Source organism: Pocillopora damicornis, chromosome 8 (assembly GCF_964200805.1).
Source record: "Pocillopora damicornis chromosome 8, jaPocDami1.2, whole genome shotgun sequence".
NCBI classification, from domain to species: domain Eukaryota; kingdom Metazoa; phylum Cnidaria; class Anthozoa; order Scleractinia; family Pocilloporidae; genus Pocillopora; species Pocillopora damicornis.
In genome coordinates this window covers 15664138-15686972 of record NC_142677.1, presented here as the reverse complement: position 1 = coordinate 15686972, position 22835 = coordinate 15664138, and the positions used below count along the sequence as shown (strand labels likewise).

Here is a 22835-nt window from a genome sequence, read left to right as displayed (position 1 = left end):
TTTCAGCAAGAATACAAAAAACCAAGGTCATAAGACTTCTGTGAACACATTGACAGACATAGACACAGACACAGACACAATGAGACACAAACAGGTGTTACAATGTGATTAGGGGCTCCTATAGAAATAGTTATTCGGGCCTAGGAACAGGTCATTTTTTTCACTGCCAAGGGGGTGGGGGGGAATCGAAAGATTTTGGTAATGTCATAATAAAATTTACCAAACTCCCGCCCTAAGCCTCTGTATCCTTTTTCTGGTCCTTTCCCCCCTCCCCTCCCCCCCCCATTTATTGGTTTTCCATATCCTATAGTCCTCTTGCTAGAGATAAATGATTTCCCACTGTTTCCATTTAAAAAAACCATGTGATCCCCGCCAAAATCCTCCCAATCTCACTACCTCAGGCGAAAAATATGAGCTAGTCTCTTAGAACTGTAAAGGAAATACTAAATTCGTGGCCCAGGCTGCGTCACAGTACAAGGTTTTTTGGCGTGCTTTCGTCTTGCTTAAAGGATTTTGATCGGCTTCAGTTTCCCATAATTATCGACAAGGTTAATCACAGCATGAGGATGCACGTTTATACCGAAGCAGTGAGAAACATGAACTTATACAAATTGTGACCGTAAATTTGACAGCGTCAGGAGACACGACTGCCTGCTTAATCTTTAAAATCTTTCTCACATGTCTTACGTCTTGTCCCACTTGGTCTGCAAGTTTGTGACGGTCACAAGTTAACAGTAGTTCTCCATTTACGTAGAAATTGGCCAGCACAGAAGTGAGAGAAAGAATAGTCTCTGTGCTCTTGCTTAATTTTAGAAAAATTGTTCTCAAAAAGAGCATCTTGCCCACTAGTTTATAAAGAAATAGGAAAAAAGTTGATTTTTGTTAACAGGAAGATTCTGAAGTCCTTTTTATCTATAGGCCAAAAATAGTTCCCACTCAGTTGTGCGCGTGGTATTGTTAACAAGTTTGTGTAATTGGGGATTCAACCTTTACATTCTGCCCTACCACCGATAATGGTATTATTTTCTTTTTATATCCCTTTAATTGTGGCATGGAATACAGGTTGTCATCTAGGGAGACAAATTATTTCTGATTAAAATTGTAATAACAACTTCTTACATAACTTTAGATGTTCCTGTCGAACTATGAATGGGTCTAAATTAGAATAAGCTTCCAAATATGCTGAAACTGAAATTTTTTCATAGTAATTGAAGGTAAAGTTTGAATTTTGTAAACAACGAGAAAGGGATGTTTTAAGAAGGAACAAAAGAACAAAACCAAACCAAGATGCTTAACATGGCCATCTCGGTGGCATCTTGTAACGACATCCATTTATGTTAAAATCTGTAAATTTCAAATAAAGCAGTTTAAAAATTTTGTCAGTGGGTGTAATTCGGTAAAGGAAAACCTTTACTGAAAAGGTAGTTTTTCGAAGCATGGGGAAATCCGGCCTGACAGAAAAAAAAAGCTCCTAGAACGTGACATCTGAGTTGTTTACATGTAACGAACACCAACATCCTAGAGACGTCACGCTAGGACGTTTCCAATATTTGCATACTAAGAAAAACCTGTAAATTTGAAGATTCTTTGTTAGGCTTCGGGGATTGAAACTACAGATTATCTTACTTTTTTAACGTTATTCACGTATATAAGTTTCTTTTGGCTTCAATGTGGCTAAAAGGTGGATGTTAGTCGCTGAAAGTAAAATTAAAACTACTTCAATCGATGATCTAATTGCCCACTCTGTATTCATTTCCCGTTTGATCGAACGGGGTTTCACATCTTCAAATGTTCCTCAAATGCATGTTCCTCATTCCGCTCCGATGCTAATGTATAAATTAAGGTTTTAAAATCGAAAGGATAAAGTATGACCGAGCGAAAATGATGTTAAAAACTGTTTTCTTTATTTCATTTTTCTTGATTTTCTTTGTTTATTAATATGGAAGGGACTTACACCGACAAAGGAAAATCCCGAAGAAATAGCTTTTTATTTTTAGAAATTCAGCAGCTGAATCGGGGTGTCGCTTTTTGACCAGTGACTTAAAAATCTTACAGTTTCTTTCTCTTAAATAGGTTATTATCGTATTTTTCATTCAACGATGCTCAAAATGGAAGATTAATTAAATCTGCACTAGGTGCGTGTCCTGACAGAATTCAAAACGAATTCGAAGAGATCCAAAAAATAAATTATTTTGTCGGTTGTAAAAACACCACTGAATCACGTTTTACACATATCTTCCGACCAAGTGTGTTTCTGTGGTGATGTTTTACCATATTGCTGTTTAGAATGTAAACAAAACGCAAAATTGTGACATCGTTCAACAGGAAGTCTGATTCTTACGACTCTCTTCCCGTACTTTTGCAGTGCATGTTCGAGAAAAACAATCACTAATGATGTCAATGCAATTTCCGTAACTTACAGCTGCTTTTCGACATAACTCGAAGCGAAAAATATATATTTTAGCTTGACTTAGAGCAAAGACCAATAGATGTGGGAATAGAATATATGTATTCACGTCGGTGAAATCACCTCGAACTATGGGCTTCTGAGAAGTCTACGTCACGTGACGTTACCAACGTTATAACTTCCGCACACGGTGGTATATAGTCTTCATTACGCGATACAGTCAGGTAAGAGAACGAGCGGTTAGACATGTACAGATCGTAAGAATAAAATTTCTTAAATCCGAAACATCGATGGATGATAATACGGATGCGAAAGAAACGAGAGTCGAACGTGAATTAGAGAGAACAAACGCGTACGTTCTCTCTCTTCTCAGAGACAAACGACGATTGAACGAGGATTTGGAGAACGAACGTAAGTTGTCAAGGAAGTTGAAGGAAGAATGTTATGATTTGAGAAAGAGACTCAGAGAAAGGGAGACAGCAGGGAGTGATTCTACCGCTTGCTCTAATACTAATTCCCTCGTTAGCGTAAGCGATCGAGGCGAAGCGGAAGATCTCGCATCGAAAATCGAAGCTCTTGAGAATAGTTTGCGCGAATCACGCGCGCAAATTATGTCATTGGAGGATCACAAAACAGTGTTGGAGTCAGAAATCTTGAGATTAGCAGAAGCACTAGGAAAGGACAATTCATGTTCTGAGCTGGAGCTCTACGTAGAGCAGCTAAGTATATACGAAAATGACTTTCAGAAAGAGAGAAGTGACAAAGAAGAGGCACAGAGTAAAGTCTCCGAGCTTTCAGAACAAATCACGGACTGTCAAGACCTAATATCGACACTCACCCGAGAGGTAGACATGTACAAGAACGCGTTTGAACGAGAGAAAAGGGACAAAGAAGTGGCAATGATGCAGGAAAGAGGCGAAACGACAATGCTTAATCTACCTTCTTATTCACAATCAACATTGCCGAACTTTCCTGGAAATTTAAGCGATCAAGCTCGAGTTGCGTTACCCGTACCCGCGCCGCATCTGCAAGTTGTTTATCCTATTGTAGACTCTGGAATGCAGCAGCAAAACTCCAGGCGAAAAAGGGAGCTTCATCGCAGAGGTGTTCTCACTCGAGATACCCCTGACACAACGGATTTCTTCTATGGGAGCTGATTTTGCGCTGATACGTGTGAGAAATATTTTTCATTAATATTAAACTACTGCATTCTGTCAACAATCTGTAGCTTAGGACTTCCTCATTGCGGACATGCCTTCCTTTGTGGGAAGGCTTACCGCAGAGGAAAGAAGAGAGCAGGAGAATAATAAATAACCAGGATAATCGAAGACACATTACTGCTATGTATTTTTTGGCAGAAATTGAACAGCTTCGCTGATGGTAAAATACTCCACAGTGATAACAATGGATTTATATCGAAAACGAGCCCTGCGCGGAAGCAGGACTTCTGTAAATGTACATTTGCATTAATAATCATCTCAAGTGCACTTTTACGTGAGATGTAAAATCACGGAGAAATATCTACTTTGTATGAAATGAAATTCAAAAAATCAGCTTAAAACGAAACATGTTGCAGAAAAAGTAATTATTTGTAAATCATGTTTGAAACCAGCTGGCTGTGTATTAGGGTGCAATCGGCTTCAGTGTTATAGTTTTGTACATACATATTAAAAAAAAAAAATCGTGCCATTTACGAATGGCTTGTTTTAATGTAACGAACTCATCGCTCGCAAAGAAAGTCCAATGCCAGAGTTGACTTTATAAAAGATATTTTTGTTTTTGCGAATTAGAGTCCTAGCAGTGTATGTAAACGAGATTTGAAGATTCTGAAGGAGGAACTTGAACAGAAGAGCGACTGATAAGAGTCGCATACGAGTTCCTGTGGTATAGAAAACGATAAATTTTGGTTTTTACGATCATAACAAAAGAGGTACAAGGGTTAACGAAAAAAAGAACATAACTGAAAATACGGATGTTCAAAATTATCTTGAAGTAAATCTAGAAAAGTTTATTAGGTCAAACAGCTGAGGTTGCCATGTCATCGTCGACTTGGGGGCAGGAAGTCGTTGCGTTAGAGTTTCCTGTTTAAAGAAATTTCCTTTAAAAACCCAACCTTATATGGTTGAACTACTTAGGACAACAATAAAAGGTCAAAAGCAGTTCATTGATTAGAACTGCCAGTGACGCTTGGAGGATCCCTATATATTTGAATCATCATAACAGCTTTGAATTACTTTTTCGATTTTGAACATTTCATAGCTTAAGGAAGTTAATTTTTGTTTCTTTACATGCCTTAAAACCATCTCAATCGCCCACTATAATCGTTAAGCTATTTCTAAGACTATTGCATATAACTTTAACCGAATGAAAAGCAAAGTCAGAATATTTCTATTCAGCTGTGGTGGAAAGTCACTTTCCCAAGAAATCTGTTAAACACCTTTATATTCGATATTTTCTAGCATTACTTAAGTGCATCGACTCATTTCAAGTTTCAACTTCCTGACTTTGTATGCTCATGCATGAGAGGGGAGGGGAGAGGGACTTACACGTACGTGATCTCAGAGTAAGGTGAAACTTATCTACTAATCCTATTCTTTTGATAAAATAATGAGCTTTTCCTAAAAATAAGAGTATTTGAATTCAACGATTCCTAGAATAGACAATTTAACTCATTTTTCAGCATGTGACAGGCAAAGCTGGTTCCAATTCCGTACCAGTTGTCGAACCTGTCATGACAGATTTAAATCTTATCAAAATTTAATACTCTTTCCTTTACCGAGAAATTGAACATCAGCGCTTGGAGCAGTTTTTAAATAATTTCCTTTCAGCGTGAATGGCGATTCGTTGATGCAACAGCTGTGTTCCGTTTGTGACACACCGACAAAATTACGGACGCGTGACGTAATAAACAGTGATCTGAATATTTCGTGTTGCGTGATTTGAATATTCCGTTCTCGACTGGAGGCTTTGTGGTTGCAGATATTTAACAGGTGAAAAGAATTTTCGCTTTGTGAGGCGTCAGTAGTTTCATTCAACTCAATTTGATTCAAGAGTAAGACATTTTATTCCTGAAATTCTAAAGGTTGACCGCAGCCTTTGCAAGAAACAATTTTTTACGCGAAAGATACCCTCCTTTCTAAACACAAACAATTGCTTCTGGGGTTGAGTTTTTTTTTAACTAGGTTCATGAAAAACATTAACATAACACACTTGCATTAAAATTTTATTTACAGTTAAATCCAGGAATGAATCCATGCAAAATAAAAAAATAAAAATAAAAAACCCCCTAAATTTGTTCACGTTCTTTGTTTGAGTTTTGACAGAGGTTGCATTACAATTCTTACTAAAATTAGACTAAGATCTGATTGTCAACATTGATCTTCTTTTTTACTATTGACGCAAAATAATATACCACTGAACAGAAGCAGTGTTCCAAATTGAAGCACCCCGAGTTTGGATCGAGTTTGCATTTTAGAAAGCAACATAATCATACTGATCATGTCTATCAAGTACCCCTAGCTTTCACTGACTCTATCTTCTAGATCATTGAGAATCGAATAAATATATTTCACGGCTGCCCTTCGAGCGCATTTTACATTCTCTTGTCCGTCTGTTTCGATTAAGTCTAGACCAAGTAAGCAACGAGTTAGATATTCTTCTAAATAAAGGAATTCTTTATCTTTCCTTGTTCCTTTAAAGGCCACCACCCTGGAAATCAGTTCTGTGGCTCGCACCAATTCATTCTTGATTGCCGCAAGTTTCTGTTCGTTTGTAGTTTGTATTTCGGGTGGTGAGTCATCTTGATTATCCACTACCGGTCGACTTTCCTTTGCACTTTCGTCCTCTGTGGTCACTGGAATACACCTGTGTTCGCCTGAGGTCTTTGCAGTCTCGCCCGCGGTTTGTTCTTCATTATCTGTAATCAGTGCATTTGTGGCATCACAATGATCTTCCCTCCAAGCCTCCTCGCTAGAGTCGTTGGTCGTCACAGTTTCTTCCTGGGGTTGATACTCAATAGGTATATTCCATTCATCTTGGGTTTTCTTTGGCCGTGATGAACTCGTTTGCTTTGTGTCCCCTTTCGGTTTCGTACCCTCGTGCCTCGAAAAGGGGTTTTCCCTTGCATTGTGCTGCAATGGGACTCTCGTATCATCCAACGTTTGTTTATCCTTTGGAGCCCGTCTCGTTTTCTTCCTTGTGGAAACTTTCTGGGGGTTGGCAGGTGGAAAGTAAACTGCTGGGTTTTCCCAAAAGGGAAACGGTCTTTCTCCGTGAAAATCCCCCGAGCTCATGAAGAGGTTTCCTTCGTTATGACCACGTCGAGGTGGATAGCCAGTTGTCCATGGATCTCCGTAAATTATGTCACCGTACATCGTCAATATAGTAAACTTATTGCAAACGTTGATTCTTCTTCTGCTCTCAAATCTCTGAATGACCAAGCAAAAGAAGTCCTACTTTTATAGAGAGTTTTATATATTTCTAGAGAATGATAGAGCGTACTGGAACGATTTGTAACTACCTATTTTTAATCATATTCGAGTCATTCTCCAATAACGAGTAGAACCTACGGGAAAACCCTGGGAGATTTTTAAATTCGTCTCCGGGGTAGGGTAGAGTTGTTTTTTTTTGATGAGTCATGAGTAAACTTTTTTATTTTAAACTACAACGTTTTCCTCCTCTTTACCCTAAATAAGGATGAAGGAAGAGCTCGTAGTGTTCACAGTTTGTGTGTATGCGATAAAAGGACGAGAAGGTGAAAAACTTGTCAAGTGTCTATGTACACCTACCCCTCCCCTATCAGGAATTCTATGAATACTATTCCAGAACATTCGAGGTGAATTTGCCACATAGTATAAAGAGCACCACGTTGACGTAGGTGACTCAAATCAGTAAAGTGTTTGAGTTGAAAGGACCGAGTCCTTGTTGAAATAATGGGAAAAGACTACTACAAGATCCTAGGCGTCTCAGAAATAGCTACGGACGATGAGATCAAGAAGGCCTACCGAAAACTTGCTCTAAAATGGCACCCGGACAAGAACAAGAGCCCAGGAGCCGAGGACAAATTCAAAGAAATTTCCGAAGCATACGATGTCCTCAGTGACAAAGGAAAAAGAGAAACCTTCGACAAATACGGAGAAGAAGGACTTCATGGTGTTCCTAACGGTGGAACCGACAGTAACATGCGTTTTCAAGGCGGACCAGGTTTCGCAAGAACATTCGTCTTCACGAATGGAAATGCACGCGAAACTTTTGCTCGAGCGTTTGAGAATGACGACGAATTCGCGGACCTTATTGGCGGTTTAGGGGGATTCAGCTTCTTTAATGATAGTAGGAGTAGAAAGCCAGGCACGACATTTAATAACATGGGAAATTTCACGTTCGACGCCGATTGTATTGCGCCTCAAACAAAGAAACAAAAGATTCAAGATCCCACGATCGAGAAAGATCTATTGGTGAGTCTGGAGGAACTTGTGAATGGCTGCACGAAAAAGATGAAAGTGTCAAGGAAGGTTCTGGACGATCGTGGTTTTTTCAGCACGGAAGAGAAAATATTGACGGTGAATGTCAAGCCCGGGTGGAAGGCTGGAACAAAAATCACTTTTCCTAAAGAGGGTGATCGTAAACCTGGTATCGTCCCTGCTGATGTGGTTTTCACAGTCAAAGACAAACCGCATGCTAAGTTTACGAGGGACAGCAACAATAACATAATCTACGCCGCAGACATCTCTCTTAGAGATGCCCTGACCGGAGGACTAGCCGAAGTTCCTACAATTGATGGCCGAAAGATAAAAATGAGGTTAAGTGGCATCGTAAATCCTGATTCTTCACAACGAATTCAGGGCGAAGGTCTTCCTCTGCCTAAAAATCCCTCAAAGAGAGGTGACTTGATCGTCAAATATAACATTCAATTTCCCGATCAGCTATCCTCAGTTCAGAGAGACGTTTTATTGAATACACTACCTAGATGATGTAAAAACAAAAAAACATCGAAACCGTGTGATGCTGTAAATACTTATTGTTTGTTCAATGATTTGATATATAATAGTGGATTTATTGCATATCTCTGAAAGAGAATATTTCTGTGGTAATAACCCCTTTTTTCTCATTTTGTAACTCTTGATTCAAATTTACAAGGCTACGTATATAAAGATATGATAAGAATATTATTTTAGATCTAACTTTTAATAGAAATTATAGTGGATATGGTTGTGTTTTGGACCTTTCAACTCCCCATGTTGATATTGGAAAAAAATATATTCTAGATATTGAAAAAGATTTCCAGAATAAAAAGTTAAACAGATCCAATTTCTCTCTTTTTGTTCAACTATTTCATTTATTTTAAAGTTTCTCTGTCCTAGTGTGTCAAAGCTCTAAGGATTTTTTGAATAAACCTGGTCATGTGATGTAGTGCTGATCTTGTTGTTTATTTCTTATTTATTTATATTAATCTTAACATCACACTATTAACATTATATGCTATTTAAAAGAGAAATTCTGTGTTGTTGTGCATCTGTTTGGTAATGGATCACAGATGATGTCAAAATGTAGTGAGAACAAAAAAAGGCACGTGAGGTGCAGCCAAGTGTGTCTCTGACGCTCTCACCAAATTCTGACATCTTCGATGATCTATTTCAGGACAGACCTGCAGCAACATAAAAGCTAATTCCTTTCTATGACAAAGAGGCAAAATGACGTTAGTGGTAATGTTTTTTTTTCTGTTTGTCCTCCAATAGATTATGAGTAAAGAACCATTAAAATGCATGTATAATTCAGCTTATCACATTAACTGTAATAGAACATTTAAATGTTTTCTCTTCAACTCAGTGCCTTCCTTCAAGATTCATTCCTATGTGGTATTGACCCCCATCATACAATCCTACAGATCTTGTTATTCAATCTTTTTTTACATAACATTTCAACATGACCCCAAAATATCCACATTTATGCCCAATTGTAAAAGAAAATGTAGATGTTTTTCTCCACATTTAACCTGATAATTTCCATTGAGATCAGTTTATGTATGATAGTGACCCTCTGGCAATACATGAGGCTGGTTATATTACCCCTAATGACTAACCCTCTTAAAAAGATGTATTGTCGTCATGTGAGGCGTAAGAAAATGGTGGATTACATAATCTGAGCTTTGTACTCCCCCGCAATACTCACTTGGATTGTGCCCAGTGAGTGCTGATCTAAAAAAGTGGGTGAAAATATTAGGCATTTCCCAAAATAGGATATGATATTTGTAAAGATGACTGAAAGTTTTATGTAATCTACATGACTATTATCCAATCTAGTGAAACTCTCTCAACTTCTGGAAAATGATAAAAGATATTAATTCAAATATGAAGTGTTTGTTTTCCTGGATCAAGGTTCACAGGACATACTGGTTCTCTGAGAATTGCCATTTTGAATTCTTTCATTTGGTTTACTTATTTGGAATAAATATTAGTCAAAAATGTCTAAAAGCATCTAAGGAATTTATGTGAAATTATATTTCCTTCCATTTCCTTGATTAGCTTAATGCTTTATTAGTTATGATTTAAACAACTGTATGGACTGTAATAGACAATAAATCCAGATGATTTCCCTTCATGATGAGTAAAGTTGGAATGGTACGACTTTGCTGGATGACAAAGATTCACACTGTCCAGAAAGAGCTACAGTGTTTGACAGGGTGAATAGTTGACAATTTTGTAATCTTTTGCTTTCAAACTTGTCTTGAAGCAAATATGGCATAGGGAAATAGAGGCTTTAGGCACAGCAAAAGAGACAAGTTTTCTCATTCACATGACCATTGTGATTAAGGGAAAAGATCATTGGTGCCTTGTTTTGCAACAAGATAGAACCAAAAAAGTCTGACATTAATTGTGGGAAGATATTTATTTGAAGAGTTTGTCATAGAATAGGTTGGTGGGTTGCAAACCTGACTATTTTAACAATATCTGAATTAATCACTACTCAAGATCTTTGCCTTGTATTTTAAAATAAGACAACTCTTACATGCTACTTGAAATGGTAAATGAAACCTAAAAATATTTGCAAGGGTAACAGCTGATGGACTACATCCCATGTAGGAATGGGGATTGCTAATATGCCTTTTGGTCATTATTTTGGATCAGGATAACCCTAGGTAATTGGGAATTAGGACAAATAATCTGAAAGCTTACTTTTCTTTGTGAGGAAAATTTTGTCATTGTTTCAAAATGTTTCCAAAAACTTATTGCTTAACTTAAATTCCCAATGATTATTATGAATTTTCTTAATTCTGTTTGGCTCAATCTCTTAATTGTCTATCAAAAAATGCAAGGGGATTGATTAATTGATCATTTCAGGGAGTAGAGGGTTTATAGATAGTTAACCCCCTCTATTTTAAAAAAAATTTACCACCAGTTTGCAAAACAAATCAAGTATAATTTATTAATGTAAATGCAATTATGAATGCATTCTGACATTTTTTAATTATACCTTTAAACTGAGTTAAAAACATAAATTTGCCAAAGAAAGCACCTGGCTGAGCCCAATAACAAAAAGCCGCTGATGACAACAACACAATCACACCCAATCTAATAAAAAAAACTTCAGAGAAACCTACAAAACAATCTTATTTTACAATATATTGCGACATTGTCATGAAAATCTACCAACCATAAAATATTAGACTTGTTGATTTATCAACAAATATTTTGCTTGCTGAAATTACCAAGTATTTACTATGGCAGTAGTGACTGTGATACCAATTTTAAAATTGCCAATTTAAACACTTTATGTCAAATAATACCTAAGCTAATTTTGACATCCAGCAATCCATGAACCAAAAAGAATAACATATTTATACAACAATACATCCTCTCCCCTAAATATTTGAGTTTTCTACAATCATAAGTCCATAAGATAAATATTAGGCATATATTAACTCTATACAGTTTAAGCCAACGCTTTGTTACGCAATAACTCAAAGTGCAGCCAGCTAAACTTGCCTTGTCAACTTCTCATAAAACCTCACACACATTATATGAAGCTGCATTTTGACAAACAGACATTTTTTTTGTCTAAACAACAATAATAATAACTGTTATAATTTATAATGTTCACTCATTTGCTAAAAACTTCCATGGTGTTCTCTCTTCTTGCTACCAACACATGAAAAAAAATAGCTTTAAAGATAGGTATGAATTTAAAAAAAATTGAGAGAGATTTTTGCTTAAGAAAAAGCTACAGTTGTAAGTTTACAAGGGGAAAATGGATATACACTGAAAGAGAACAACTGTAATAATATTTCAACACCAAAATAAGTAAAGTCACATGGAGATCAGTTATGAAAAGAGTTGTGCCATAATTTGTGTATCAATTAAGCAGGAAAAATATCATTTGAAAAATATATGATTTAAACAACCTATACAAAAAATACATTCATCATACTACCAACTGGAAATAATCTTTCTATTATTGGCAGTCTTCTTCACTATTGTGATAAACTCTATGCTCACAAAATGCTCTAAAAACAGCCAGCAATATGCTGTCTCTGTTCCATTGTCAAATTTGTAGGGATCTCTACGTCAAATGTCACTATCATATCCCCCCTTTTTCCTGGAAATTTCGGCAGAGGGAGACCTTCATTTGGAATTCTTTTCTGTGTTCCTGGTTGTATAACCTCATTTAGCTGCACTGCTAAGAATCTTCCCTCAATAGTTGGAATCTGAAGTACACATCCACAAAGAGCATCACGCAGATCCACTTTTGCTGTATAGAGGAGGTTGTTTTCAGCATCTCTTTTAAAGTATTGGTGGGGCTTGTCCCCTATAACAAAAATAATGTCTGCTGGAATTACTCCTGGTTTCTGATCTCCATGTTGTTCAAAGGTTACTTTTGTTCCTGCCTTCCAGCCAGGTTTGACTTCAATTGTCAGAATTTTTTCTTCAGGAGAAGCCTGTCCACTGGGAGATAAGGCTTGTCTGGTTAGCTTAAGTTGTTTTGTGCATCCAGTGTCAAGTTCTTCAAGGGAAACTTGTAGGTTGGTCTCAATAGGAGGATCTCGAACAGGTTGTTTCTTAAATGGCTCAGGACAAGGGAAGTCAAAATCTTCATCACAAAAATGTTTAAAGCCTCCAAAGGTTGATGAGTTCCGTGAGGTAGAAAACAAGCGAGAGAAATTGGGGTTAAAATCTCCATCCATGAAGTCTGTGAAAGAAAGAAACATACAGAATAAAAATGTGATTATGTACATTGTGCTCTGTGCTGTGGTGAATAGATCACTACTAAATTCAACACAAATAATATACTCTTGTAGTCTCATGAATTCGTTAAAAAACTCTTAAGTACATACTTTCCATCTTTTACAATATGTAGTTTAAATTTAACACTTCTAGCTGGATATGAGATGTGACATCTGTACATACACGTATTGGGTATTAGAGCTGAATACCACAATTCTATTAAAACAAGGGATTAAATGAAGAAACTTTCTGGTTCAGTCTAGTGGAAATGTTCCAGAAGAAATGGAATTTTGAGAAATGTTGCTCTGTTTTCACACTTCAAATGCACCAGGAAATTGGTGTTCTGATTAGTCGCTCCAATGGAAATGAAATTGTTTCCGCAAGAAACTTCCAGACTGAAATCATTTCATTCTTTGTTATTTTGTACTGCAGATGGTGTAAACAAGGAACCAATATTAATTGATAGAGTCTTATTGCTTTCACAAGATGAAACAAGCTTTAACCCCTAATTAAATGGAAGGTTCTAGAACAGGGAAGTTGGCAATTTTCATCAGCACACCAAAGATAATGAGTTCAAATGTGCTCAGTAGTTCACTTAATTTTCGAAAATAGGCCTACAACTGCCATTAGTTATTTCCTGAATCATGGTTCGGTGTGACTCTTTAAAGTAAAATGAAGGGAGGTTTTGATATGCTGCTAATTATGGCGTTACGAAATTTCATGCCCCTTCAGTTGATTGTATCATCGAAGAAAAACTATGTTAAAAATGGAAACATTATCCAAATGCTACTCGAGGGAGATTTTTACGATAAACTTATTCATCATAGCTTTGCAGCAGGAATTTGATATTCAGCAAATTGAAGTAGAAATATATTTTCAAGGGACAAACAGAATGAAAACAAAGCGAAAACCAAACACAAAAAGTATCAATATATACGTTGTAGTCGAGAGAAAATTCCAGAATCATCGGATATGCTTGAAAAACGACAAACATGCAAAGTGTTCAGAATTTAAAACTGTGAGGAAAGCCATAAACTGCCAATTCAAGACTATTACGTTTTCCCTTCAATACAAACCGGCAAAATTCAGTGGAACACTTATTCCAGTAGATGCACAGTTAAAAACAGACCAGTAATGTGTTAGTGACCGCCGACTGTTGTTTCGCATGAGCGCATTTTTGGTCGAGACAAGAAATTAATAGTAACACATTGATCTCGCCAAGCCACCTTTTTAAGTGCGTCAGGCATAACTAAATACCAAGAAACTACGTAAATGCTGAGCTCAATGCTCGCCAACGAAGATGAAAACCCTCGCGCTTATTAGTAAAGAACAGAAAATGTATTGATGAAACGACCAGGTTTATGTTTTGAAACCTCAATTCAAACGATTCCCCGTAAGCAAAAATTTTGTGTTTAATTTCTACAAATTAAAATACTTGACAAAATCCCAATGAAATAGTGGCAGATAACCTAAAATCGAAATCTTACTGGCTCGTAAGAAGTGCAATATCAACAAGATCAAAATATAGAAGTTTCTAGAACTAGAAAACGCGCAAAACGTATTGTACTCTGATTTTCATGACGGTTCGGATCGAGTTGAGCGAACTCGGCAACAACTTGAATGTACCAAAATATATGAAAAAATCCAAACTATACATCAACAGCCTTTCTAGAATTTATTTTAAGGTTTAATGTAACAGTTTAGTAAATTCAGACGAAAACATCTGTAACCACTCGGTTTGTTAATACCATCTATTCTTGATGATATCGTTAAGAAGCTCAAAGATGGACGACTTAGAACTACCTGTGATAAATTCACACTAAAATCTTCTCTCTCGATGATAAAAATCCATTACCTACCTGAGAACTGAAAATCAGGATCATTGCCAAAAACGTCGCGGAAGATGTGCGCGGGGTCTGTGAATGGAGGGAAACCAAACCCGCCACATTCGTTCTTGAGCCCTTCTTCGCCATAGCTATCGAATATTCTTCTTTTGTCCGGATCTGTTAGCACTGAGTAGGCCTCAGATATTTTTTTGAACGTTTCTTCTGCTCCAGAGTTTTTATTCTTGTCTGGATGAAACAGAAGAGCTTGCCTTTTATAAGCCTTCTTGATGTCTTCCACCGAGGCATTCTTGGGAACCCCAAGAACGGAATAAAAATCTCTCCCCATATACGCCTTCTGTTCACTACAAGCTGAAGTCTCGAAATAAAATCTCGGAATGAGGAATAGCTTTTTCCTGTACAACTGGACAGATATCACGCGGAAATCAAGGAATAAGCACAGAGCGTAGACACTGGGTTCTTTCGAAATCGTTCACCGACCAGGACAACTGTCTTCATGTCGGCGAATGGATCGAATGTTCTAGAAACAGTAATCACCATGTAACCGCGCACGAAAGAAACTATTCACCTGAGAGGGGGAGCCCACGCGTTCATCCTCATGTTTATCTATTACTCTTTCCGCCCCCCTTGCAGAGTTTTCCTTCTTGGAAATCATCATAAGCTCCAAATTATAGTTTTGATGATTTCAGATTCTTAAAAGGAATCTTTAAAAAAAAATTTTCCAAGCGATAGCTCGCTGATTAGAAATGCAAAAATTTGTCTTTCCCACCCCTATTGTGTTAGTTTTGTCACTCAGCCGGACACCACAAAACACCGACGGCAGTGGTCACGAAGTGAATGTTCTCGAATTGTGTTTGTACTTTACAAGGTTTATTTGTTTCTTTGCCGCCTGATTTTTCGTTCAGATAATTTGCGATTGTTACGCGTGGATTACTTGGGTCAAAACGTGTTCGCACCTCTTGTCATCGTGATATAACTTAATTTTTTGGAACAAGAAAACTCCCGAGCGGAACAACATGGCGTCGGGTGGAAGCAACAGAGATAGATTTCCACAGTTCACATCGTCGAACTATGAAATCCCCTCGTGGCAGGTAGAATGGAATAAGCCGTGGTATCAGCAGTTTCAGGAGAAACGAAATGCCCAAAGCAATTACAATTCGAGGGGACATGTTGTAAATTGTAAATGTTCGCTATGCGAAGAAGACATGGAATCTGCATTTTGCCCGCAAGAGAGTGGCGTAGCACATAATTTTAAACTTTCTAGAGATGAGATCGGTGGAGAAGTATTTCCCCCGAATGAAAAGCTGGAAAAGCCGCAAAACCAAAGAACGGAAAATGTGATTTTATTCTCCGATTTACCGGAAGTAATACCATCAACGTCAGCGTCTGCTGAAACCGAAGTTCCCGATGAAATTCATTTTAGTGCGTCATCACAGCACAATTCCAACTCGTCAGCATCATTCGAAAGTTCTACGAACATCGACACAGATGCATTATTTAACAACATTGGCAGTCTATCTGCTGTTCAATCGATATCGGATCGAGTTACAGATCTACAAACGCAGGTGGAAAATTTCTCGGGTGAGAAAGACAGTCGCGAGTTTATAGTCTTACGAGGTTTGCTCGTAGCCACCCTAGCTGAACTGAACCGTATCGACGCAGTTGGCATCAGATGGCTCCAGCAGGCAAAAAGTATCGCTATGGAGTCAATTCATGATCTGCTGAACCAATTAAGAAGCAAAATCAAAGAAGAAGATGACTACTGAAGAACATGCTCTGCTTTCAATTGAAATCTCGTGATTCTACGCACGCTTCGAATACTATTGTTTTATCAGCGCTAATTAATTTTTGTTGATAACATCCGGCCCAATCACCGCGTGAAAGTTCTCGCGAAGTTTCGAAAACGTGATTGTAAAAGCACCTGATGCGTAGCTTAAGATTTTTCATGCAACATGCGCCTACCAGGTGGGCTGGGAAAGTAATCTCAAGAAACGCACCGCTGCATGCAAATGCCGGGGTTATTTTAAGGTAGTTTTATTCGTTTCAACCTCAGCGAACCGTCATCATTATCAAAGAAAAGCGGATATCACAGCGCCGATATTTTGGAGCTGTAAATAAGATACTGTTCTGGGACAGATATACCCTTCGCGGTTTATCGAGGATATTAATAAGTAAGAATAAAAGGTATCGACTTTTCTAGAGACTGCAGTATGCTTTTTATCCTCATTTCCTCCAAACGAATGTTACTTCTTGCAAACGTAGGGACACATAAGGGCCAAGGACTTAGTTCTATAGGCGCTATCCAATGTTCCTTTAAATAATCGAAGACAAAATTCCCGTGAAAGCGAAAGAAATTCTGAAATTTACCACGGCTCCCTCCCCTCGACCGGATATCAATTAGGCGAAAATTTGGCACTTCAGCATTCACCTAGTATTCCTTTTATGAGGAACTAAATGATATCACGGAATTGAAATTCGAAGAATTTCTCTGAGATCTGATATAAAGTACGTGGAGTTGCATCTCATTTTACGACGGAATGTCATCCGGTTTAAAAGAAAATTCGAGGAATTCTGTTGAAGCCAGTGTGCCCTTGACAGCAGCTCAAAATAGGTTCGCAACACGCCAATTTGCTAAAAGAAAATCTTGATGAAGAGACTAATGTAAAGATCACGAGATTAGACATTTTGCTAATCCAATCTTAGTATGAGTCAGCAATAATTTCCAGGGCGAAACAGAGGGGGGGGTATAACCGTATAACCCCATCCCCCCATTTTGTATCAAAGATATCAAAGGTGTTTTAGGTCCGTGGCTTCCGTTCTCTTCTGTTCATGAGAAGAAAATTACTTCTGGAGGTTGAAACTTCGAGGGATTGCAGCTTTCTGGATTTGCTAGCACAAATGGCTTTATCGCGCCTCCTTTTTTGAGCTTTCCACCACAGTTTCAAATCGAAAGATGATATGGGAATACGACGCCGTCGATAGTTGAACCAGAATGGAAAGCGACAAAGGACAAGATACAAAAATAAGCACTCGCAAGAAAAAAATGCCCTTCCTTGAATAAACGCCCACCTCAAGCTCCCTCCCCCGATAAGCGCCCTGTGCAAAAACAGCCAGTAAACGCACCCTTCCCCCGGTTTCCCATCAATTTCCTTAATGACAGAGACACAAGGGAAATCTATTTCTTCCGTATCTGACCTCGTTTATCAGTGAACTACATCAGTACCAACGCATTTGGGGCAGGAGCCTCACTGATTAAGCGACCTCATTTCAATAAACGACATGAGGGAATGGGTCATATCCACCAGGAACGATTTACTTCAAATGACTGACTTGGAACAAGCTAAGTCATCGCCTTATCTTTGCAACAGAGATTTGGTCATAGGCACTTTAGAGTCCCTCTCACCTTAGTGTCGCCAATACTGGTGGACGACTTGTAGACCGTGACTTAAACCTATAAACTTTAAACAAGAGATTATATTTTATAATCTCATGCCTAAACCTCAGCCTCCATGATCCCAGACCCAGGATGAGGGTAACGGGTCATTTCATTTCAGTTGATTGAGCATTTTTTTCGTGAGGCGAGGTATCACTTAATATGCAAGCCAACGGAAAACACGTCATTTCAAGAACATTTTAACACATTCTCCTTAACCCTTTAACTCCCATGAGTGACCAAGACAGAATTTCTCCTTACAATATCATAACAATAATAAGTAGATGAGTGTAGAGAATAAAGAAAAATAACAATGAGGGGATTACTAGTTGATCCAAATCAAATTCTCTGACCTAACATCATAATGATTGCAGACAGTAAGGAGAATTACTAATGAGATCTTGGGAGTGAAAGGGTTAAATCCATGTTTAAGATGATACATGGATAACATTGTTTTTCTCTTACTAACAAGAAGTCGAGCATGCAGACAAAACTCACAAATTTTGGTTCAGGAAATGCTTCGCACGTATGTCCCACGCGGTCTTGCTCCGTTGTGTGCTCAAATTTTCCCTTGTGATTCAATCCCACCTTCCCCCCACATACACACGTAGAACTTCCGCATTGATTAGCGTCTGCCTCGTTCTTAAATCTACATTACTTGTGCATTGGGCTTGTTCGATGGCACTTCAACAAAAAACAATCACTCAGCATCAAGTTCAGCAAAAATCTTGGAGGAAAAAGCATTTCGGTCGGCTGTCGTCAAACAGAAGCCAAAGTTATCGCAACAGCCAATGAGAGGAAAGAAAAATTTTTTAAGGAGCCAATGAGAACGCAAAGTAAAAACTAGATTAAGATGAAGCCAATAACAAGCGTTTGATTGGTTGAGAAGATAGTGCGGGTTTTCCGGCCCAATCACATCGCGAAGGAGAGCAAACACAAAGCCTGACGGTGGATGACTTTAGACCCACAATTGACAATTGCTTTGATCTTTACCCTGAAAAAGAGATTAGAGGAACAGGTCTCCTCTTGCCCTCTGGCTTGTGTGCAGATTTTCCATGTGGTACTATCAGTTTTTTTTTAATGATATACCTCAATTAGTGACCTTTTTTTTACTTGAACAGGGTAGCGAAATGCGCAGATTTTGTCCAAAAGAGGGTCACACTTTGAGAGCCTCAGAAATACAGACTAAGCTGCCTCCCTGACTTTTCCAAAGTGACTCAGAGCAAGAACAAAAGACGACGGAGAGTGAAGCTCTCGACTAAAGGCTCAAGATAGGCCAACATTATTAAAAGTTCATTTAACAGCCAACCTTGAAATTGTTCAACAATGTTGTTGGTGGTGGTACTTGATCTCGAGCCTCAACCGCCCCCTTGCAGTTTGCGGACAAATCCGAGGGTTTCCAAATATGAAGGGTAAAATCACAGCGACGAATAGGTTCCCGAACAGAGACACGCTAGAATTCGATTTTAAGCAACCCACATTTTGGCCACACATTGCCATTGTCACGCCCTATTCAATGTCACCATTTCAGAGGGACACCCTTTTATAACCGCGAAATCGTAAAATTGTGTACCCCGTCTATGATCCAAAACTCGGAGAACCATACCCTGATTGGCGCACATACCTGTTATGGTGAAGTAAGCGATTGTCTCCGCACCCCTCCCCCCCTCCCCTCCCCCTCTCTCTCCATAAGGAAACTTCTGGATTCAAGATGAGCAAAACTCCTTGCATTTGTCCCCGTAAATTTATCTGCACCAAAGTCTTCATAGCAATATTTCAACATATAACCACAGTATCTAAGAATGAAAACTATCCAATGGATTCTCAAATCCTATACTCAAACTTATATTACAAGAGACAGAAAAGATACGGTGACTAAACACCCTGCACAAAACAATCGTGTAGATAGGTTATAATCACAAAAGAGCGACTCTCAAATAATACAATTCACGAGAAAAATGAAATTAGGTCCACCTCTAACTAACAATTCAGTCACGACTGACTTGAACTCACTGTAAACGTTAAAATGTCTCCACTGAAATCTCCCGTCTCAAAGCACCACACAAATCGCTCGATGACGACTTTAAAGAAACCACGGTAGCTCTCTTTAGCTCTCTGAGAATAGCTTAACTGCTCCTAACAGTTACTTTCTGACGATAAGAACATCTACAACTGCCATAGGAGCCCAAGCCCTTATATACAATTATGAAATATTCGAGAACATTCGGCCGTTCGCAAACGTAACAACACCACTATTCTGGTGGCATTACATCATCCGAAAAAAATGTTCGAGGGCATTCCATGGCGTGACACAGGAACACGAAGTGTATTATTTACATTGTGTTACAAGACAATCGAAGACAAAGTTAGATCATTGAAAAGGAAAGCAGTTAAAAGTCTCAGAATAGGATTATCCTGGTCGAGGCAGATCATGTTATCACGGACTCACGATCTATAGCTCCGGGAATGCTCTAATTCATATTTTGTTGATGTTGCAAATCACGATGTTTTGGAAGTCGACGATCAAGACTCCCACTCCAGTGTAAAATGAATAACGGGTGGTGATCGGTTACATGATTTTTCATTCAACACAGTTGGCACTGAATACATTAAAAACATCTTAATAAACCTTGATCCCAGCAAGTCGGTCGGTATTGACAACATCTCTCTTGCCTACTACGCCTATCTGCGCCGAGCGTTACAGATGAAGTGACTTATCTAATCAGTCATTTCATCACGACTCAGTCAATACTCACTGAGTGGAAGAGCAGTATTATCAGTCCTGTACATAAAAAGGGCAGCAAATCTAGAATATCCATTTTTCGCCCCGTTTCCATCTTGACTACGTTTTCAAAAGTCTTTGAGAATGCTATTTTTGATCAGATGTATGCTAAAATAGCTCCTTTGCTTTCTCAAAATCTCTCTGGATTGTTAAAGAGTCATTCCTACTCTACTGCTACATTAAAGATGACAGAGGACTAACGTGCTAGCCTGGATGCTAAAGATTCTGTTGCAGTTGTCGCAGTGGACCTCAGCAAAGCATTTGATAGTGTCAATCATAACCTCTTTTTTGCTAAACTAAAAGCCTACAGCTTTTAAACCACTGTAACCGATTTAATTGGAGAGTAATCGAAGGAACGACGCCAAAGGGTAACGACTGAGGGTATTTGTTCTGAATGGAAATGTGTCATGGCAGTTGTCCCCTAGGGATCTCTGCTTGGTCCATTGTTATTCAGCATATACATAAACGATGTCAAATACAGTATCCCGTACATGACACTAAGACTATATGCCGATGACACCACTGGATATAATTCTGATACTTAAATCATCTTTAGCTCTACAGTTCATGGTAAATAACAAATTGTCCTCGCTGTCGACATGGTTCGAGCAAAATTTACTCTCAATTAATAACACCAAGTCACAGGCTATGATCCCTGGCTCGGCTACACACAAGTGGGACCTTTTCATCAACGGCATGAAGGTCGAAGTGAAGTCTACTCTCAAGATTCTAGAAGTAACGTTGGATAGGAAGATTTCTAACAATGAAACGTATTTCGGCAAAGTTACACAGAATTTATTACAAGACCTCAGCTCCTAAAACGAATATCTGTCTTTGTAATGCAGTTTTAGCCTGTCTTAGTAAGGAGCAGAGCGATAGACTCGAAGATGCTAACTATTATATTTTAAGAACTCTATTTAGGACAAAGAATGAAAGCCACGAAACATTACTGAGTATCGTTGGCATGAATACTTTGAAACATCGTCTTTATTACCAAGCTCTGGTGTTGACTTATAAATGTCTTAACTCAATAGGTCCAAAGTACATTGCCGATTTTCTGAATTTGAGGGACACATGTTATAAACTAAGTGGTAAGGGAAGTAACTTGATACAGCCTCATTTTAACACTGAGTGGATGCATAAATCCTCTTCACTTATAGCTTGCAAGCTGTGGAATAAGCTACCGTTATACATTAGAAACTCAGACAATCTTAAAGAGTTTAAAAAGGCTTTTCATAAGTTCAACTTAGGATCCTTATATTAGGTTATTTGATCATTGTTATTTTTCTCTAATCTATTTTATTCCTTTTTATAGTTTGTGACTTTTCTAAATGTTCATGTCAAATTTTATCGCTTTTAAAAATAACAGATTGTTATATAATGATGTATTTTTAATGTAATAGGTATTACATCTTAGATAGTTAAAGTTTCTCACTTAGGTTTTTGTAATTTTTTTTCCACACGTGCACGTTCGAACGAGTTTCTGTTAACTCTTAGGTGTTTACGTGTTTAAATAAATTACTTACTTACTTATTTACTACCTTTACAATTACAGCTAAGCCTACAGCAATTTTTTCTCCAGGCGGTCTATTTCTACTCTCAACTTCAGCAGAACACAAACCCCTCCAGCTGCCAAATTAATCACCTTAAGAACAATAATGATAACAGTAGTAATGGTATCATTAATAATAATTCATTAATAATAATAACCATAACAATTGTTTAATGGCAAAATTAAGAACAATACTAACGACAATATCAATGATAAACAACAATTCACCGAAGTAGAGGTGGGTTAAAGTGGTAAATATCCACCGCTGGCGAGCAACACTGAGTTGAATAATTATTTTAATATATACTGAAACAGTGCGATAAGTCAGCACAAAACCTTGCTATCCACTGTTTATGTATATACTTGTAATAACCATGACATTTATGAAGGTAACCCAAAGTTTCAAATCATGAAATTACAATCCTAAATTGCAGTCATGAATAATTATTGGATGATAACTTTAGATAAAACCTGGACTTCTGATACATTTTTATACAAATTAAAATTCAGGTTATCCCATGTCCATGAAGATCAACTTCTTGGCGAACTCATAGTTCATTTTTCGGACAATCTTAATCGAAGCTTTCTGCACCATCTTTC

At 38.0% G+C, this 22835-nt stretch overlaps 6 protein-coding genes and 1 long non-coding RNA gene across 7 annotated transcripts in view; 3 read left to right on the top strand and 4 right to left on the bottom strand.

The window, feature by feature from the left end:
- The first annotated feature begins 574 nt into the window (after nucleotides 1-574).
- LOC113675959 (uncharacterized) lies at nucleotides 575-4193 on the top strand. Its single transcript, XM_027192566.2, has one exon. The coding sequence runs from the start codon at nucleotides 2698-2700 to the stop codon at nucleotides 3562-3564; it is 867 nt and encodes a 288-aa protein (XP_027048367.1). The 5' UTR covers nucleotides 575-2697; the 3' UTR covers nucleotides 3565-4193.
- A 1421-nt stretch (nucleotides 4194-5614) lies between these two features.
- LOC113675970 (uncharacterized) lies at nucleotides 5615-6780 on the bottom strand. Its single transcript, XM_027192574.2, has one exon. It carries the CDS (start codon nucleotides 6778-6780, stop codon nucleotides 5923-5925), a length of 858 nt encoding a protein of 285 aa, XP_027048375.2. The 3' UTR covers nucleotides 5615-5922.
- Nucleotides 6781-7338: 558 nt separating this feature from the next.
- LOC113675950 (dnaJ protein homolog 1) lies at nucleotides 7339-8815 on the top strand. The gene has a single exon (XM_027192555.2). The coding sequence runs from the start codon at nucleotides 7339-7341 to the stop codon at nucleotides 8374-8376; it is 1038 nt and encodes a 345-aa protein (XP_027048356.2). The 3' UTR covers nucleotides 8377-8815.
- A 1986-nt stretch (nucleotides 8816-10801) lies between these two features.
- Nucleotides 10802-14974, bottom strand: LOC113675784 (dnaJ homolog subfamily B member 5). The gene is made up of 2 exons (XM_027192391.2): nucleotides 14484-14974; nucleotides 10802-12589 (listed from the first exon to the last, which is right to left on the bottom strand). The coding sequence occupies exons 1-2, from the start codon at nucleotides 14794-14796 to the stop codon at nucleotides 11907-11909; spliced, it is 996 nt and encodes a 331-aa protein (XP_027048192.2). The 5' UTR covers nucleotides 14797-14974; the 3' UTR covers nucleotides 10802-11906.
- A 510-nt stretch (nucleotides 14975-15484) lies between these two features.
- LOC113675794 (uncharacterized) lies at nucleotides 15485-16669 on the top strand. The gene has a single exon (XM_027192399.2). It carries the CDS (start codon nucleotides 15485-15487, stop codon nucleotides 16232-16234), a length of 750 nt encoding a protein of 249 aa, XP_027048200.2. The 3' UTR covers nucleotides 16235-16669.
- A 1682-nt stretch (nucleotides 16670-18351) lies between these two features.
- On the bottom strand, nucleotides 18352-20072 carry LOC149041615 (uncharacterized). The gene is made up of 2 exons (XR_016189224.1): nucleotides 19915-20072; nucleotides 18352-18654 (listed from the first exon to the last, which is right to left on the bottom strand). It is a non-coding gene; the product is annotated as an uncharacterized LOC149041615 (long non-coding RNA).
- A 1384-nt stretch (nucleotides 20073-21456) lies between these two features.
- LOC113676290 (uronyl 2-sulfotransferase) overlaps nucleotides 21457-22835 on the bottom strand; it is a 9482-nt gene continuing 8103 nt past the window's right edge. The window contains exon 8 of the mRNA XM_089214750.1: nucleotides 21457-22835. This exon is cut by the window's right edge and continues 282 nt beyond it. The gene's annotated coding sequence lies outside the window, so the exon portion shown is untranslated.

What these genes read in the sequence shown, in the direction of transcription:
- LOC113675959 (XM_027192566.2), top strand. Translation starts at nt 2,698, where the DNA reads ATGGATGATAATACGGATGCGAAAGAAACGAGAGTCGAACGTGAATTA.
- LOC113675970 (XM_027192574.2), bottom strand. Translation starts at nt 6,780, where the DNA reads ATGTACGGTGACATAATTTACGGAGATCCATGGACAACTGGCTATCCA.
- LOC113675950 (XM_027192555.2), top strand. Translation starts at nt 7,339, where the DNA reads ATGGGAAAAGACTACTACAAGATCCTAGGCGTCTCAGAAATAGCTACG.
- LOC113675784 (XM_027192391.2), bottom strand. Translation starts at nt 14,796, where the DNA reads ATGGGGAGAGATTTTTATTCCGTTCTTGGGGTTCCCAAGAATGCCTCG. An exon ending in TCCTGATTTTCAGTTCTCAG is followed by an intron (nt 12,590 to 14,483) that starts GTAGGTAATGGA and finishes TTTCTTTCACAG; the next exon opens with ACTTCATGGATGGAGATTTT.
- LOC113675794 (XM_027192399.2), top strand. Translation starts at nt 15,485, where the DNA reads ATGGCGTCGGGTGGAAGCAACAGAGATAGATTTCCACAGTTCACATCG.